Source organism: Ceratotherium simum, chromosome 12 (genome assembly GCF_057802395.1).
Source record: "Ceratotherium simum simum isolate JZ-2026a chromosome 12, ASM5780239v1, whole genome shotgun sequence".
In the NCBI taxonomy this organism is placed as follows: Eukaryota; Metazoa; Chordata; class Mammalia; order Perissodactyla; family Rhinocerotidae; genus Ceratotherium; species Ceratotherium simum.
Window position 1 is genome coordinate 43,799,404 of NC_141911.1, and position 17,572 is coordinate 43,816,975.

At 44.3% G+C, this 17,572-nt stretch overlaps 1 protein-coding gene across 3 annotated transcripts in view; it reads left to right on the forward strand.

Moving 5' to 3' along the window:
- Nucleotides 1-4,092: 4,092 nt before the first annotated feature.
- The window catches only part of MAML3 (mastermind like transcriptional coactivator 3), a 402,996-nt gene continuing 389,516 nt past the window's right edge, over nucleotides 4,093-17,572 (forward strand). For 2 of the 3 annotated variants that reach the window (XM_087437592.1, XM_087437593.1), the window contains exon 1: nucleotides 4,093-5,370. In XM_087437592.1, the coding sequence (XP_087293718.1) occupies nucleotides 4,903-5,370 (468 nt within the window). In that variant the 5' untranslated portion in view covers nucleotides 4,093-4,902. The remainder of the gene's footprint in view (nucleotides 5,371-17,572) is intronic. The other variant, XM_004426480.3, reaches the window with a different exon arrangement.

Sequence of the window (17,572 nt, forward strand, 5' to 3'; positions counted from 1 at the left end):
AATCCTCAAGAGAGAGAGATGCGGTATGGATCATCTCGTCAACTTACTTGGCTCAGAAGCCTTTCTGGAGAAACATCTTAGAGGACCAGGTTCTTCAGAACACACTCTAGAAAACACTATAATAATACATCCCTGCATTGCCAAAGTAAAAAGTATAGATCAGCTTTAATCCTTTCAATGGCAGCATTGTCCCAAAGACATAGCCTCAACTTCTGGACAGCCTTGCACGGTCTGGCTCCTACTTATCTTCCCAGACTCGGCCTCATTCCTCATCACACCCTCTCACACTCACACTTCTGCGAGAGGGAACTGCTGGTGGATTTGCTGAAATAACAGGCCTCAGGGCTGTGCTCTAGCTGTTTCCTAACTCCCCACTGCATACGCCCCACCAGCCTTAGCTTGGCTTTCTTCTACCCAGTTTCAGAGTGAGTTCTGGAGAAGCCTTCTTAGACTCCCTAGCATGCACTTGAAGCCTCTTTTGTGGGTTCCTGTACCTACTCCATTAGTCCCATCACAGCATCTACTTCTCTGAGTCTAGTTGACCATCATTGAGGTTGGGACTGTGTTTCCCTCTGCTGTTATGCTGTACTCCCAGTGCCTACCACAGTGCCTAGCACAGAGAAGGCCATAACTATATTCACGGAATTATTGAAGTGATAGCTAAATCTTGGCAGATAGTTGAGGGCACACTCCACTGCTACTAGTAATTCAGGACTTCCTGGACCACTCTGTGGGTATATATAAAGCTTTGCTTACCCATAGGTGGGCAGCAGAGGGTTCCTACTCTACCTTGGCACAATTATGAAGCCAGTTCTATTGATCCACATTAATAGGGAAGCAGCAGTGGCCTATATACTGGAGTTTCTACACAAAGACCTCTTTCTCAACACTGGGACACTGGGCCCTATCAGATGGACATCAGAGGATGATGCAGAGTTGGCCCAAAGAAAGAGGAATCTGGTTCAACTCCTTAGAACTGCCAACCTTGTCTCAGAGCCAGAGCCTGAGGACAACCTGGTACAGGTGCTTATTCGTCACACCCTTCTTCTCTTTGGCATCCAGAGAGATATCATCAAAGTCTGGGGAGGCAGCCACATAATTTCTTTCTCATCGTTGCCATGGCATCACAGATTTCTTTCCCATTCTAGAGCAACAGCACTGATGATGTGTCCATAGCTCCTATCTGGAAGTTTTGCTTTGCAACAGGCTCACATAAAAGATAAAGATGGTCATGCTATAAGAGTGCTTGGTAGGGAGAAGGGACTAAAATTGCTTCTCCATTACTTAGACTTCTCTATGATTTTCAACGAATTCTTTAGGATGATGACCAACAAAGCTGGCCACTTCGTAGCAATATATCATGAGAGTCTAGAAGTAGCTAGTATGAAAGCCTCTGCTTCTTCTAAGGCCACTGGAGTAGATTAACATCTCTAATTCAGGATGACTTGCCTATGTTGCTCAAGACTCAAGTCTTGTTCACTTCCTGCTTCTTTATTCTAGTCCACCTGCACAATTAGGATGGGGTTTCTGACCTCAAATATGTCACAGTGGAGTACCGCACAGGTTAATTTCCTTAAAGACTCTTTCCCCGTTGGCCATCACACAGCTTCACAGTCCTTCCTTTCCCCACATTTTGGTCTTGGAGCTTATGGCTGCCACTCTCACCATCTTGATGAGATAAAAGATGGGTGCCAGTGTGTGAGTATGTGTGTGTATACCCATGAACAGTCAATCTTTCTTTTTTGTATAGTCCACTTATGCACTAACTTGGGCAGCTAACTATACTGTGGTTGTGCAAGAATAGCTCGATTTGTCAATGGGAAGCTCTGGGGTAAAGCCACAAAGTGTGGTCCTACACCTGTTGGTCCCCCAAAGGGAAGGATGCAAATTCTTGTGTATTTTTGGTTTCCCTTCATGATAGGAGAGGTAAATAGCTTGATGGGAATGCATGTTGCTGTTTTTCTTATAATTTTTTTTCAGAATGACAAACTCTCAATGAAAAGTTAAATTCTGAACCATAGGAAAAAGCTAGAATTAGAACCCAAGTATCCAAACTGAAGACCCAGTGCTCAAGACCCTCAAACTTGCTGCCTCTGTAAATCAAATTGCAGTCCTGTATGCAATTTGATGATGTAGGTGTGTAGGGGTAGGAGGAGGGATAAGAATTAAACTATGGTGAAGAGAGAGCAGAGTGAATGCAGAGTCATGGTTTCCTCTCTGCAGTGAAGCCATGTGTTTCCTGAATTAAGAGAGATATTATTTAGTGAATATGTGAAAAAGACAAAGGCCACTTTGTGATGTCTTTTTCTTATAATTTCAGACAATTTTATTTATGTTTTTAGAATCTGAACTGACTTTTTGCTATAGAACTAACTCAGTTTAATTTTCTAACAGACTCGAAGGAGGGGCAAATATGATGGAGAAGGTTGTATGTTAACTAACTAGCCCTCTGAAAAAAAGCATGGTAACTTCAATGAAAGATACTCTGTCACATTGGTTTCACTACTTAGAGGAAACCTACACCATGTTAATCAATATTTTGCTGCCTGTTTTACCATATAATCCAGTGGATGTTAAGAATACAGTTCACCATATAGACCTGATTAATTGAAGAAAAATATAGCTTCTTATTGCTGACATTATGAGGTTAGAAATAGCATCCTATGCTAATCTGCAATACCAAGAAATGAAGATGGTTTAAATCAGATCTCATGACTAATGCATGAGACCCAAAGTTCTTTTATTCCTGGCTATTTTAGAAAACTGGGGTGTATTTTTACCCTAAAAACTAATTCTATAAGATTTATTGAGATAATACAAAATGCCTTATTATTAACAGCTCACAATCAAGATTTTGTCCTGATGATCACAGAAAAGCTGTTTCTGCATTTTAATTTTTAAACAATTATGTATATGCAATGGATTAAGTCCAGATTCAAGGATATTATATTTGATCCTGAGTTGTTATTGTTGTTTTTTTAGATACTCAATATCTGGAAAGATGATAGAAAGTTTGGATTGCTTTCTGTGGTCACTATTCCATTTTAATTGCACTTGTGAATTCATTATAATAGAAAGAAATATATCTAGCAATAAAGTAAGCCTGTTTTTTTTGCTTGTTTTTGTTTTGGTCATGACAAACTGTGAAACGCTGTATTTTTCCTATAGTTCTAGTCCATGAAATCTGCAATCTTTCCACTTGATTTACGAAGGACCCTTAATTACTGCTGTCATTAGCACCTAGCGTTCAAAACAGTCTGTTAAAATGTACTGTTAGTCTCACCTCCAAGTCCTTGGCTTGCTTTATTTTAATTTTTTTCCAAGGGTAAGTAAAACAATAATTGCCTTAATAACAACAATCATTATGTACAGCGAATTAAATGATATTCCAAGGTTTTTGGTGCCTATTTCTTTTTGTTCAGAATTCGGCATTTGTGTGTTAAGACTGGCCTAGAGTTTGAACAAGTGTCCATAAGCAGCGTTATTACTGGTAAGGACTCATTACCTGGGTTTTAAAAATAAGTCACTCATTTGCCTTTTTCTTTCCACATGGATAGGGATGACAGACAACTGCTGTGAAGCTTCAATGTTTCTGCCTGGTCATGCACAGTTCTGCAATATAATGCATAAATGTATAACAACAACTTGGGCTCGCTTGATCCCTCGCTTGGAATAAGGAAATCCAGCCACGCGCGTCCACGCGGCCGTCCTCACACGCGCGCGCGTACACACACATACACTCTCCCTCTTTCTCACACACAGGTCAAAAGTTGATTAATTCCCGAGATGCCCCAGAATCTTTCTTCTGCTCTCTTCCGGCAGCTCCAGCTTCCCAGTCAGGGTAGTAGCGAGGTTGGGGGCGTGGGAGGGGCAAGGAGGGCGAGGCTAGGGAGGCGGGAGCCCGGTGCCGGTGCGTGCCGCGCCCGCTCCTGCCGGGTGAGAGTCCGGGCCGGGTTTTGCGCCGTGTCCCCGGGCTTGTCTCACGGCCTCCAGCCGCCGCCGCTGCCGTGTTTACTGAGCTCGCGCGTCCTGATATCACTCCGCTGGCATGGAGGAGGAGGAGGAGGTGGAGGAGCGAGAGGAGGAGGAGGAGGCGGCGGCGGCGGCGGCGGCGGCAGCGGCGAGCAGTTGATCATTGTGATGGTGGCAGGAGCAGCGGCGGCAGCGGCAGCCCAGCCGAGCGTTAGGCGCTGCTCTCCGCGCGGCGTTTTGCAAAGGACTTCACCGATCTACTTTTGCAGTCGCCTCGGACTGTCCATGTGTTTACTTCCCCCAGCCCGAGGATTCGATATCTAGGTTCCTGTGAAATGCAACTGAGCAGCCAAAGTACTTTGAGAACACGGGGCGGCATAAACACCAAAACTTTTTTGTGGAAGGAAAATGCAATAAGCAAGCTTGCCGTTTTCCGATGCGGTGTGGAGTGAGTGTGTGTCGCGCGTGTCCGCACTGGAGGCATATGCTTGTATGTGTACATGGGGTGTGTTTTTCGGTACGTAGGGAGAAAATGCTTGCCAACCACCGGAAATCTCCTGGAATTTATTAGAAAATAATGGATTATAAAAAGAAGGCAGGCAAGGAGCGGATCTCCCCTTGAGTTGCAACCCGATTTGCTGCTGGCTCAGTTTGTTGTGATTCTTTTTGTTGATAGGTGTCTGATGGTATTCTGATAACAACCCCCTTTTTTTTCCCCCTCCAGCTTTACAGTTTAAAAAAAGGAAACAAAAAAACCACCCTAAAATCTCTCCCCCTTTTTTTCGCCCCGGCGGGATCGCTGTTTCCATCCATGTGCTTGCGTCTCCCCCGCGTTCCACTTAAACTATTTTAATCCTTGGACCCAAGGAGGAGGCTGATAGGGGGGTGGATAAAAAAAGTTCTTCCAAAATAGTGTGCCCGGGGAGCAGGATGGGGGATTTCGCAGCCCCCGCTGCTGCCGCGAATGGCAGTAGTATTTGCATCAACAGTAGCCTGAACAGCAGCCTCGGCGGGGCCGGGATCGGTGTGAATAATACTCCCAATAGTACTCCTGCTGCTCCGAGTAGCAGTCACCCCGCTGCCGGCTGCGGCGGCGGCTCCGGGGGCCCCGGCGGCGGCTCGGCGGCCGTCCCCAAGCACAGCACCGTAGTGGAGCGGCTCCGCCAGCGCATCGAGGGCTGCCGGCGGCACCACGTCAACTGCGAGAACAGGTACCAGCAGGCTCAGGTGGAGCAGCTGGAGCTGGAGCGCCGGGACACCGTGAGCCTCTACCAGCGGACTCTGGAGCAGAGGGCCAAGAAATCCGGCGTCGGCAGCGGCAAGCAGCAGCACCAGAGCAAACCCCAGCAAGATGCGGAGGCTGCCTCGGCGGAGCAGAGGAACCACACGCTGATCATGGTGAGGGCGCGCTGGCAGCGGGCATGGGGCGCGCGCGTGGGGGGAGGGGGGCGTGGAGCTTCTTACATGGGGGGACGGGGGTCTGATTTGCACGATGGATGAGGTGGGCTGAAGCCGAAGGGTTAACGTCAACTTTTCTAAGGCAAAAGCTGCCGTCGCCGCTACCTGTTAATCTGTCAGCGTTGTCAGATTTGGGGAAGAGGGGGCGAGAGGGGAGAAGCCAGTCACGACTGCGAGGGGCGGAGGGAGCCTGGAGGAGCGTCAGCGTGAGGCACTGGAAAAGTTTTTTTTTCCCCCGCTCCCTTTCTTAGATACCGTTTTGAAAGAGAGTGAACCCCGAGTTGAAACCTCGCTCCTCCTCTTCACGCTCCCCACCCCACCCCTCGCCCTGCCGCCTTGCCTCCCCAGACTCGTCCCCCTTCGCCCACCCCTCTCAGCTCTCCGCCGGGTGCAGGGAGAAATTGATGCTGTCGCAGATTCTGGGCGGGCACCAGAATCAACTCCTGGGGGGAGGAGGGGGAAGGGAGAGGCTCTCGCCTCCTCTCCTCAGCTCACCCTCTTGGGGCTGAGAAAGTCTGAGAGTTTTGTGAATGAACTTTGAAGTGGGTGAGAGCTAGCGAGGGTGGCTGCGCGCGCGCATTCGCGGGAGCGCGCGCGGATGCGGGGCGCGGGTGCGCTCCCTCGCCGCCGGAGACCCGGGGCTGGCCCGGCAGGTGGAGCGGCGGGGAGGGTCGAAGGAGGAGCGGCCCGGCGGGGGCGGGTGGGGAGAGCTACGCCCTCGACTTGCGCCGAGTCCCCGCCACGCAACTTCGTTGGAGATTCTTTCCCCTCCTCCCCTTAAACTTGCTTGCGCCGAGCCTTCTCCGCTTCGCCCCCCGCCCCGCTCCCCGCCAACTTTCCAGGCCAGTCTAATAAGCCCGGAGGAGTGGAAGGTAGCAGGGAGGTGAAAGAGGCTTAAATGGCTGGGTGGGTGGGTTCGAGGTAGGATGAGCAGCCAATGGCTTAACTTCTCGGGGAGGAAGGGGCAGTTCCCACCCCCTAACCCTGAGGGTAGAATCCTTTCTCTTATCTTCTCTCTCCGGTTCTTTTGCTTTCCTTTCTGGGTGGGGGGAGGCCGGAAGCTTGGGAAGGGTGTCTGCAGCCCCCTCCCCCACCGCGCTGCCGGGGCTAGGGCTGCGCGCGTGTGCGGGGTGGGCTGGGCGGTGGGAACCCGGGAGCGCGGCGGGGCCGCGCGCCTTCGCCCGTTTCCCTTGCAGGCCGCACCTCGATCGGCGGCGCGGGCGGCTCTCTCGGTGTGCGGTTTATAAATCGCGCACGTCCCCGGTCTGGGAGTCATCGGCGCCGGGGGTGGTGCGGAGGATGCCGCGGGCTTGCGCCGGGCGCTCGGGCCGGCGCTCCGTGACAAAGAGCCGGCTTGGGGGGAGGGGAAGAGGAGCGGCTGCAGCGCTCGCTCCCCACCCTCTCCACCTCCCCCCACCCCGCACGTGAAGAGGAACAATTTGTTTATCTTGGGCTTCAAGAATCCTTCCCTCCTCCCAGTTCTCCGAGGCCGCCCAGCCCCTCCTCCCTCCCCTCCCTCCTCGGCGCGATGCTGCCCAGTCCCGCCGGCAGCACCTTCCCTCCTCCCTTTCCTCCTCCCCCCTCCTCTTCCTCCTCCATTCCTCTAGCCCGCCTTCCCCCTCCCTTTTGGAACGCGGCCGTGGGGGAGGGAGCGGGAGGCGCTTTGTCCGCCTCGCGGCCCAGCTCAGCCCCGGAGGCCGCCCGGCTGGGAGGGGCGCTGCGCCCCGCGGCCCTGCCCCCTCCCCCGGGGCCGCCCCCGCCCCACCCGGCCCCGCTCGGCCCGGCTCCCCCCGCCGCGGAGCCTGCCCCGTGCGCGAAGAAGAGGCGGACTCCGTTTTGAGGAAGAACGACGGTCACAGAGTCAGGGAGGGAGGTTCTCCCTTTACAAACAGGAAGCCGAAAACCACTGACACACTAGCTTTTCTGATTGTACCCGGAGGCGGGGCCGGACCTGCATCTTGCCTGTATCTCCTGTCCCGTCTTCGTACCTATTTCTGTCCGGGTCCGTGGCGTTTCCCACTCCCCGCCCCCTCGCGCTCTTCCGCGGCTCAGGAGACTCGGCGAACCTAAGACCGAAGTAGAATTTGAAAGGCACTGAGAATTTCATCTTTGCCTCCCTCACGCCCTCTATTCATGTGTTTGTACACCCCGCGCGCACGGATTGCGTAGAAATGGGCTTCTTTCCTGAGGCTCCAAAATTTCAGTGCCACGGAATCTCTCCCGATCTTTCTGGATAGAGGTCTGCTGTGGCGCTTCCCTCGCCAGCTGGGCAGTGGTGGAACAAAAGCCAGTGCCGGTCCTTCTGCCGGGTCGCTTTTGATTGCGGGCGAGAGGAGTAGAGTTTGCGGCCAGAAAGTTTTCGTGTTTGGGTTCTGTTCTCAGAAAGGTGCCATATCGGCCCTCGGAGGGGTAAAAGGAGGACTCGGGGTGCGCGCGCCCGCAGGTGGAAGCAAGCCCAGGATCCTGACGTTATCTGGAAGGAGGTAGCAAGCCCAAGCCAGAGCTTTTACTTTTGAAAATGAAAAGATAATGCTTACTTGAATGGACGAGACATCAGCTGTAAATTTCATAGTGAATCCCAGTTTAGCAAGTTAACCACAGATCGGCTTGAAAAATGATTGCCTGAAAATAACATTTTTTCTATCAATTTTGTGACAATAGTTTAGCTTATTGATCAGACTGATGTAAACGCCAAGGCTATGTACAGAATAGGAGTATATTCTGGCTTCAACGGTATTTCATATATGCGTCTTTCACTGATATCACTGGGAAGTGTGTGTGATGAGTGTAATGAAAATAAACAGCCTTAAATCTTAAGCGAAGAGTTGCATATAAATTGTATGTACCACAAAAAGAAATTAACGTCATCCTATACAAGTTATTTTTTCTTTAAAAATAGTTTAAAATTCACATCGGCCCCTGGAATGAAAGAGTATTTTAGCTTAGCCTATGTGTGAGATAAAATCTTGGAAACAGAAGTTGCAAAGAAAATGTTGATCTTCAATTGGCTGCTGGATTATAGTTGTGCTCTGATGGGGCACAGAACAATTATATTGAGTTCTGAGATGGGGCTCTCTATTTGGAGAGCCCTAAAGAAAAGCAATGATCAATCAGAACCAAATAATAATATGTAATGGTGATGATAAAAATGAAGATGAATAGGATTCTTTTCTGTTTTATTGCTATTGTTTACCTTCTTAGGGCCAATATGTCCAAAGTACTAAAAATCGATTGGCTCTCTTTCTGCCTGGCTTGGGTTAGGAAGGCAGTCTCATCAGAGCTTTACCTCTTTTGATTTGTATTCCTACACATTTACAAGCATAGGCATGAAAAACAAACAAGCAAACAAAAAAACAGGATGGGAGAGGTGTAGAAATCTTCCTTGGCTCCAGCCTGGTGGGATGGGCCTGAGTTTTGTGTGGGTCCCTAAATAGCCCTGTTAGAGAGCAGGTAGCACAGGCCTGGTTTGAAGCTGCATTGTCTCAGGGGAAAGGTAGTTTCTGGACATGTAGTCAAATGATGCCCCTCAACACCCACTTTATACAAAAGAGTTTCGCCCCCCCCAAGAGTTGTTGATAACTATTGATTTCACCTACTAGAGAGTCCCAGTTGGAAAGGTGTCTTTTCCTAAAATAGTTTTAATTATTTGTGGTAACAGAAGGAGACATTGTTCATTCTCTTGGAACTGAAGTCCTGGTTAAAATTTTAAGGTAAATTCCGATCGACAAATTCATTTTCAAGCCAAAGATAGATTGACTTGGCAAAGGTTTAATCATTCAGGCACACCAAAAAGCATGACAGTGCAATCTTCAGAATTTCAGAATTTCAAAACGTTGGTAGTCTTAACGTGACCTGGATACGTCCCATGTTTTCATGACCTTTCCACTATATTAGCACCATCATAACTTTCAGAGTGTGCTTAATTTATACACAGCTTACAGACTGCATAAATCAGTGTGATTCCTGCTTTGAAGAGTTTACCACATAAAATTCATTTGATAATAAACGTATTAATTACCAAGTATTGGAGAAAACTGCACCCTATCCACAATGTTCTCCTACATTCTGGAATAGATCCAGCAAATGTCAACATATGAGTCCAGTTGTACACCTCCTTGTAAATGACTGGTTTCCCATTTCTTATCCTGTTACAAGTAAATTACTGGCTCTGTATCCAGGTTTTTTGGCAAGTTTGTGATGTCAAACCATTTCTAAATCTTTCCTATGAATCTTTTTGCTGGCTTATCCTGTTCTACTGCTATCCTGGGTGATAAGATTGACAGCTGTCTCTTGAAAAGCCTTCCGTAGCCCACACAAGGTGTGCCTGAAGTTTGTGAAAAACTTTTTGAAATTTCATTTCTCTGTTTCACAAATGTTTGTCTTTTCTTTTAATTCTCAAGTAGCTTTTTTTTAAAGCTCCAATATATATTTAATTATGTTATTTATGTTCTTTGGTTGTGGTACATTTTATTTAGTCCTAGGCAGCCAGCTATCAGAAAAGTAGAAACATAGTTAATCATTAATCAGAATCTACAAAATGCTCTTCAGGCTGAGTTTCTTCCCAGGGAAAGCTGAGTTTTCAGGCAGGTATTATATTTCCTGTCTCATTAGAATTATAGGGGGAAGCTTTAAAGTCTTTGTAGGTTTTCTGCCGCCTGATACGAGGAAAATGAACAGTTGAGGTACGTGGTTTACCGACATTTCTGTAAGAAGAAGGATGAGGATTTTAAACATTACAATAGAGTTATATGGAGTTTTTTTCTAAATACCTCTGAGACCAATAGCCAACTGTTGTTAAAGGATTTCCTGACAGGGTTCTTACGTTTGGTTGAGATGAGAGTGGGGGATCTCTCTCTCTCTTTAGTGCTGCTACCATAGAAGGAATCTAGTATAATAAACCATTTTGCACATTACATAGTAATTCTTGGACATATTTGAAGTACTTATGTGTCATTTAACATCATTTTATTTGTGATTAGTGTTCTGTGTTTGTTAATTAACAGTCTGTACTGTATTCTTGAGCTTAGGATGGCTAAATTCTGTCATCTCCTTCCACATTACCCATCATAAAGAATTGTGAAATCAACCAATCAGACATCAAAATCTTATAAAGAGGAACATATTTAAAACTCAGTCCCAAGACTTTTATAATATTTGCCTTTTAACTCTCCCAAATAGCTTTGCATTTTTCACTCTATTATTCAGAGGCTGATTATTGAGTTTTCGGATCCCTGTAGCTGCTTGCTTTGTTTTTTCTTCCCCCTCCTGCTGCCAACCTTTTGGTCTGTCGACGGATCTTTAGCACCTTTACCAAAGAGTGGGAAGAAGCAATAAGAAGAGAAATTTAATTTTGGTGCTTCCTACTCTCATAATTAATGAAACAATTGGGTAAGATACCAATTATTTTGGATTAATTATGGATTTGATTTTGTATACCATTTATTCTTCATTAGCACAAATAATAGAGAACAGACTGAATTTTAAAATGTCATTCATTCGTTCAACAATACAGGTACACAGTCTATAGTGCTTCATAGAAGTTAAAATGCTAAATCACATTCTTGCATCCAAGACTTAGACAATGTATATTCTTTGTAGATTTTCTGTATTATTCTAGCAAAGTTTAAAGGGATAACAGGTTTTTGTTTGTTTTTTAATCAGCGTTAGGCTCCATGTCAGTGACTTCTCAACAGCTTCAGGCTGTGTAATATGCTCTTCCTGTGATATTTTAAGTAAAATAATATGCTTTACTTTCCTGTTGTTTCCAAGTAATTTGACATTAGTTTCTGCAAAAAAAAGGTGATTTACATATGACAGCTCCAAAGTTGTAGGATCCCCCAAATTAAATTTTCATTGAAAATACAGCATGCTTTTCAGACAGACACATTCCAAAAATTCATTATTCATGTTTGTGAGTTGGAAATGTAGCTTCTGGAAAATCAGCCATCACCAAGAGCTGATTAATTCTCCTTAACTTAAAAAAGTTTTTTAAATCTAAGAAGGTCTAAAGAACTAAAGAAATAAGTTTGGATAAAATTACTCAGAAGATGGAGTTTAGAGCCTGCTGTATAATAAATACTTAAAGATCATAGGGTGCCATTCAGTGGATCAGAAAAGGAGCACTTTTTTTTTTTAAAGGCTATTCCATCTGTTAAACAGTTGAGGGGCTTTTGAGTTGTGGATAAGCAACTCCATTTGGGAAAGAAGCACAGCATTCCCTTAGGGCAACATACACACATGCATAGAAAAAGCAAATTACTACTATGGCTCAGGTTTTTTTCAGGCAAGCTGTGCATACTATTCTTGGGGGAATTTAATAAAAATCTCAAAAGGCTTGCAGTACTTCCTCTGACATAAGGAAAGTGGTTCCTTAAGAATCATTTAGACACCTTTTTATAGTTATATTGGACCTTCCCTTGGTTGGAATGACCTTTATGCTGAAGTAGAATCTTTTAAAATGCGACTAATTAACATTCATCCTCCTTAGCAATGGCTTAACGACTGTGGAAAACTTAAGTGAAATATTTAATTTTTAACTAACAACTTCCAGAATTTCTTTTCTAACTCCTTAAATTTCTGTCCTCTTGGGGAGAATCTGGCTGTGTAATGTTTCATGTTATGGACTCTCCAGCCCTCAGCTAGATAAGCGGTAACTTGGGCGTGTGAAGACATTATTAGGGTACGTTACTGTATGTCTCTCCTTCCTTCTCACAATATCTTCACCTCCAGAAAACTTCTGTCTGGACAGGGGCTTCTTTCCCTTCAAAGGAAAAGGCTGAAGTGCTGTGAGTCTATTTGTGCAGATTCCGCCTGGGTCATAACTGTGACTCAGAAGGATTGCACAGCTCTAAAAGACAAGCTCTGCCAGTGCCCTTTATTCTCACAGCGGTTGGTTATTTTTCTTTCTTTGATTGTTTGTTAGATGCTGAAAGTAGCTCACTGATTGATAGTGAATCTAAAGGGATTGGTCCCCAGTAAAGGGCTTTAAGGAACTCTAGTGGTAAGATGGGAGAGGCAAAGGGGATGAGGATTTTGGAGGCATCACCGGGAATGGATGGCAGTGGGGATAGACATAAGAGAGATGATTGGTTTTGCTCGTTTGTGGTCAACACACAGTATCCTGGTGCCTTGGGAGTTTACAGAGGTAATGCTTCTATAAGTCTATTCTGAACCTGCGGGCCTTACCTAAACTTGAATTTATATTTTCAAGAACTAATGGCTATATTGTTTGTAGCTGGAAAAAATCATATTTCTAAAACATTTCCATGCTTTCTTAAATTATTACTACTGCCATTTGAATGGATTTACTATGGAATTCCTTTAAATCAGTGAAGATCAGTGGAGATTTTGTCCCCCTCCCTCCGCCCCCAGGAACATTTGGCAGTGTTGGGAGACATTTTTGGTTGTCACAACTGGGAGGGTGCTACTGCTGACTAGTGGGTAGAAGCCAGGGAAGCTGTTAGACATCCTACAGCACACCCACAACAAAGAATTACCCAGTCCAAAACACCGTACTGCCGCTGTCGAGAAACCCTGCTTTCAACAAGGAGTTCCCCGAGAATGTTGAAAATACACGGCGTGGCTTTACTCACAGCTTTTCAGAAACACTCTTACGACTTAAAGGGTGGAGAGCTAAGGAGGTGCTGGGATGAGGTGGAGGGTGCCTGGGAAGAAGTTAAAGGACTGCTGTGTTGCATTTCAGCTCCGGCCACTGAAGGTCTGGCTTTTCACTTCACGATTGCCTCTGTCTCCTTGCTTGTCAGGAAGGTGAACCACTGTGATTCTTTTTACTTCATGGAGTGATGGTTGGGCTCAAATGAATTAATATATGTAAGAGTCCCAAAGACTTTATGGTGCTACACAAATGCTAGGCCTAGTTTATGAATTACTTTCATATCACTTAATTGTTGCCTTCTGCCCAAGTGCAGACTTAAAATTGAGTGATTTGAGGCTGATTTCACTCATGCATAAGCCAAGGTTTAATAAGCAGGTATGAGCAACTGCTGTATATTGGACAGCGTTTCTAGGCACTGGAGATACAGGGGTGAACAGAGCGTCCTTGCTCTTGTTGGGCTCACACAGTAGAGCATTGTTTCATGTTTCAGATTAGCTGTGTGAAGTGGTCTTTGTGGTTTTATGAGACCATGTTAATGGAAGCCATTAATAAACTAACATTTAGGAAAATCCTAAGGGTGCTCAATGCTTTGTATCTTCTTGCAAGCTTTCTCTAGCTATAGCTGTCTTGCATTGCTTTCTATAGCAATGTTTATTTCATTATTTTTCAAATAAAATCATTTTGTGGGGGGAGAAGATTAGTTGGCTTGGTGGAGAATAAGGTTAAAGTATGGTTAAAAATGAGGCAGATCATCTTTCTTCCTTTTTTTTTTGACTAGGTGACACTTGTAGCTCCATGATCATGGCTTGACATCAAGCTTTTAGCGGAAATTAGACAAAGATGAGAGCATTTAGAGAGAAGCAAGCAAAAAGGTGCAAGGACTTGAAACCACGTCACATGAAGAACAATTGGAAGACCTGGAGGTGTTTTGTCTGATTTAGAGGAAGATATGATTGCTTTCTTAAAATATTTGAAGGGCTGTCATGTGAAGAAAGGATTAGATGTGCTCTTTATGGCCTCAAGGGGATAAAGTTAGGATCTGTGGTTGGCGGTTATTAGGAGCCTGGCTTGGTTTAGTATAAGAAAAACAATTTTATGAAAATTAAAGCTGTTCAAAGATGAAATGGGTTGTCTTGATGAGTGAAATGTTCCAGCAAAAGCTGTTCAGTTAGCTCAAATGTTGGAGAAGGGATTATGGCATCTTTCTTTTTTTAAATAATAAAACTTTTAAACAATATGGAAATAAAATACTGGTTAGATGAGGACAGGAACTTTGTCTCTTTATTCATCTTTATATCTACTAGACTAGAAAAAGACCTGACTATACAGAGGAGGAACGCTAAATATTTGTTGAATAAATTGGTAACTGAAAGTAAGTAGATTAAGAAATGACTTAATTCCTCTCCGTCTCAGGAGTTACCATGGTTTAGAATATCTCTCTCTAGACCTTCTTCTGTTCGCTTACATATGTTATATATTGTATGTCATCACATGTTGGTTTTTTCCTACATAAATGGAATCATATTATACATACGGTTCTGAGATTCACTTTTCCGCATAATATATTTTGGAGATCTGTCCAAGTCAATACATATAGATCTTCAACTCATTCTTTTTAACTGCTATATAGTATTCTATAATATGAATATTCCATAATTCATTGAGTGACCCCCTATTGATAGACACTCTGGTAGTTTGTTATTTTTTGCTAATTAAATGTTGCTGCAATGAACATCCTTAATCCCTTTTACATATGTGAGCATTTCTGTAGCACAGATTTAGGGTTCTTTCTATATATATGTAATATGTATAAACAGAAAAAAGTTGACAAAAAACATCTCTTAATCTGATATGGTTTAATATAGCACCTGAATCTTAGTAAAACCATTTTAGGTTGTCCTGTTAAAAATATGGTGTAAGAAAAGCATCAACTCAAGTAACTGGTTTTGGTCTTTGCAGTCTAGGATGAACATTGTTAGTTTTTAAAGGCTGCATATCTGGCAACACATCTTACAGGAATGACTTTCCTTCTTTTCATCTTGTCCTAGAGAGGAGGTTATCCAGTAGGGGCCTAGTTAACCAGCTCATGCTGTGAAAGTGGGAAATTCACTTTCTTGAGCAAGTTTGTAGTTCTCTTTACCTTTCCTGAGCTTTGTGTTTCACAGGCCTGTGTGGCTTTATTTGTAAAGTGTGTTTCGGTTGGTGATATAGTACCTGGGGCGGCAGTAGGTGCAGGTGTGAGTGGTCGTAAAAATCGCAGATCTGTGAGTTGCCACTTCCTACGGGTTCAATTACCCTGACTAATCCAGTCATCTGTGTAACATGGTAATAACAACCTGCTGACCTGGCCAACTGTAGAAAATGCATCAAAATGGACTTGCCTCGACAGTCACCTTATAGCGTTTGTTTAGACAGTGAGACGTCCCATCAGTTTTCATTACATGCGTGGGCTCAAGTGTCTGAGGACTGCCCTTCGCTGGAGTTCTTGGTTATTTTGATTTACCTTTGGCAAAGCAGCTGCCCTATACCGAGATACTCATAACCATGGTCTATATTTTTATGTAGCTGGAGCACTTGGGCTCCAGAATCTATGCTCTTGGCTGCAACATAATTCTGCCTTCACCTGACTGAAGTGTCTGTTCTTGAAAAGGTTGTGTGAGCAGCTGCATTTTCTAAATAACCATGCTTTCTCAAGGAGCAGTCCTCACCTACTTGACTTTCCTTTGGATTTTCAGATCAGTTTGAACAGGAGCCAAAATTAAGATACGTGGTAGTGCCTTAAGGTAGTGCCTTGCCTGCCCCTGCTATTTTATAATGAGGATCCCCACTCTGCTGTCTCCTGGCCTCATATACCTCTGGCCTTGTGTATCCCTCCTTTCTCCATCTCGTTTACCACCACCTCATGTTTCACCGCTATTACAGTGACACTAGGACCTGGAAACTTGTGCAGGGTGTAGGTGGCAGTTATCTGAACCACAGAAATAAACCAGGGTGGGAATCTAAGTGATTAGGAGCCTAAACTTTACAGGTCGTTCTCTACCAAGTGATTCCAATAAACTAGGCATTCTGTTTCAATTTATGACCTAGATACTGATTAGCAGCAGCCATTTTCTGCCATTTAGCTGTGCCACATAGTATCTTAGTGAGAGAAAACCCTTTGGCCAGCTAAGTTAATGCAGCTGTGTGCTCAGTGCAGCCTTCAGGGAAGGGGGCTTCAGTCTAAAGACAGCTAGATACCTTCTGTTTCAGTAGCTTAAATGGCAAGAGTTGGTCGTGTACATACAATAAGAACCTTGCTCCTAATCGTGAAACTAGGCCACCCCACATGATAAACGAAGAGATCCTTCAAGTTGCTGCTTTGGTCATGCAATAAAATTTCAACCTTTGACTTTTCCTGCTGACAGTCAGGCTTGAACAGTCACGTTTAGTTTTGCTACTCTACTGTCCCTCTGAGGAGTGTCATCTTACTTTTTTTGTGTTTGCTTCTGATTTTTCCTGGATCTGTTTCTTTCATTTCTAGCAATAGAATGTTTTCTTTTAAGGATGACTTTCACCTATGTACAAGGTGGGCAATGGCCTTGCATTTTGCATGAAGTATAATATTGACCTTTATATTGATTGTAGACAGGTACATGGTTATCTGTTTTGAATATTAGTTATTTCTGATTAGTTATATCTGATTATAATTATTAGATAAAAGCTGTTTTCCAAAGGCTATTGAGATTACAGCTTTGTTGCAGTAAACTTCTAATTTCTAATTCCTTTGGAAAGCATTTTCTTATTTCTCTTTGAAAGAGTCCAGAGATGATTTGTAACAGGTAACAAATGACTAGAATCAAGATTTACCTTATTATGGAGGTTTTTTTTAAAACATATCTTACAAAAAGACTAAGTGTTTCAGACCTATTGGGTTTTTTTTTTTGAAGAGAATTCAATAACTGTGGATATATTCATAAATAAGAGTATCTGGAGGTTAATGTTAACATTTATGCAAAGAAACTTGACATATACGAGAGCTCAACAAAATTTTCTGGATACTAAGTAAAAGAAATGAGATAAAATTGTTTTAATGGTTTATTTTTGATTTTTGGCTTCAGAATGTCTAAGTGATAATAATGGCAGAGTTCCCAGCTGGGGGTAAGACATACATTCCCTTTCCATGCTCCCATCTTCTGTTCCGGGCTCCTTTTGTCCCAATTCTAATCCACTGTGGTATTTCAGTCCATCCTTTCTCCCTGTCTCTGTGAGAAGAGTGTGTGGCTATAGCAATGGACGCTTTTGCAAAGCACGCAGGTGGTGTTTATCTTTAATCACTTAAGGTATTTCCTCACAGTGGTGTGTGCAGATCAGCACCTCACGGATTGTAACATTCTCTTACTATTCACATCCTGCAGTAGCCCTTTGCTGGGAGATTCTCTGATGTTTGGTAAACAGAGGTGGTTTATATAAAGAAGCAACTTTCTCAGTTTAGAAGTTGCAATGGCTAAATGGTTGAAAATGTATTTTGCTGTTTGACTAGGAATTCCT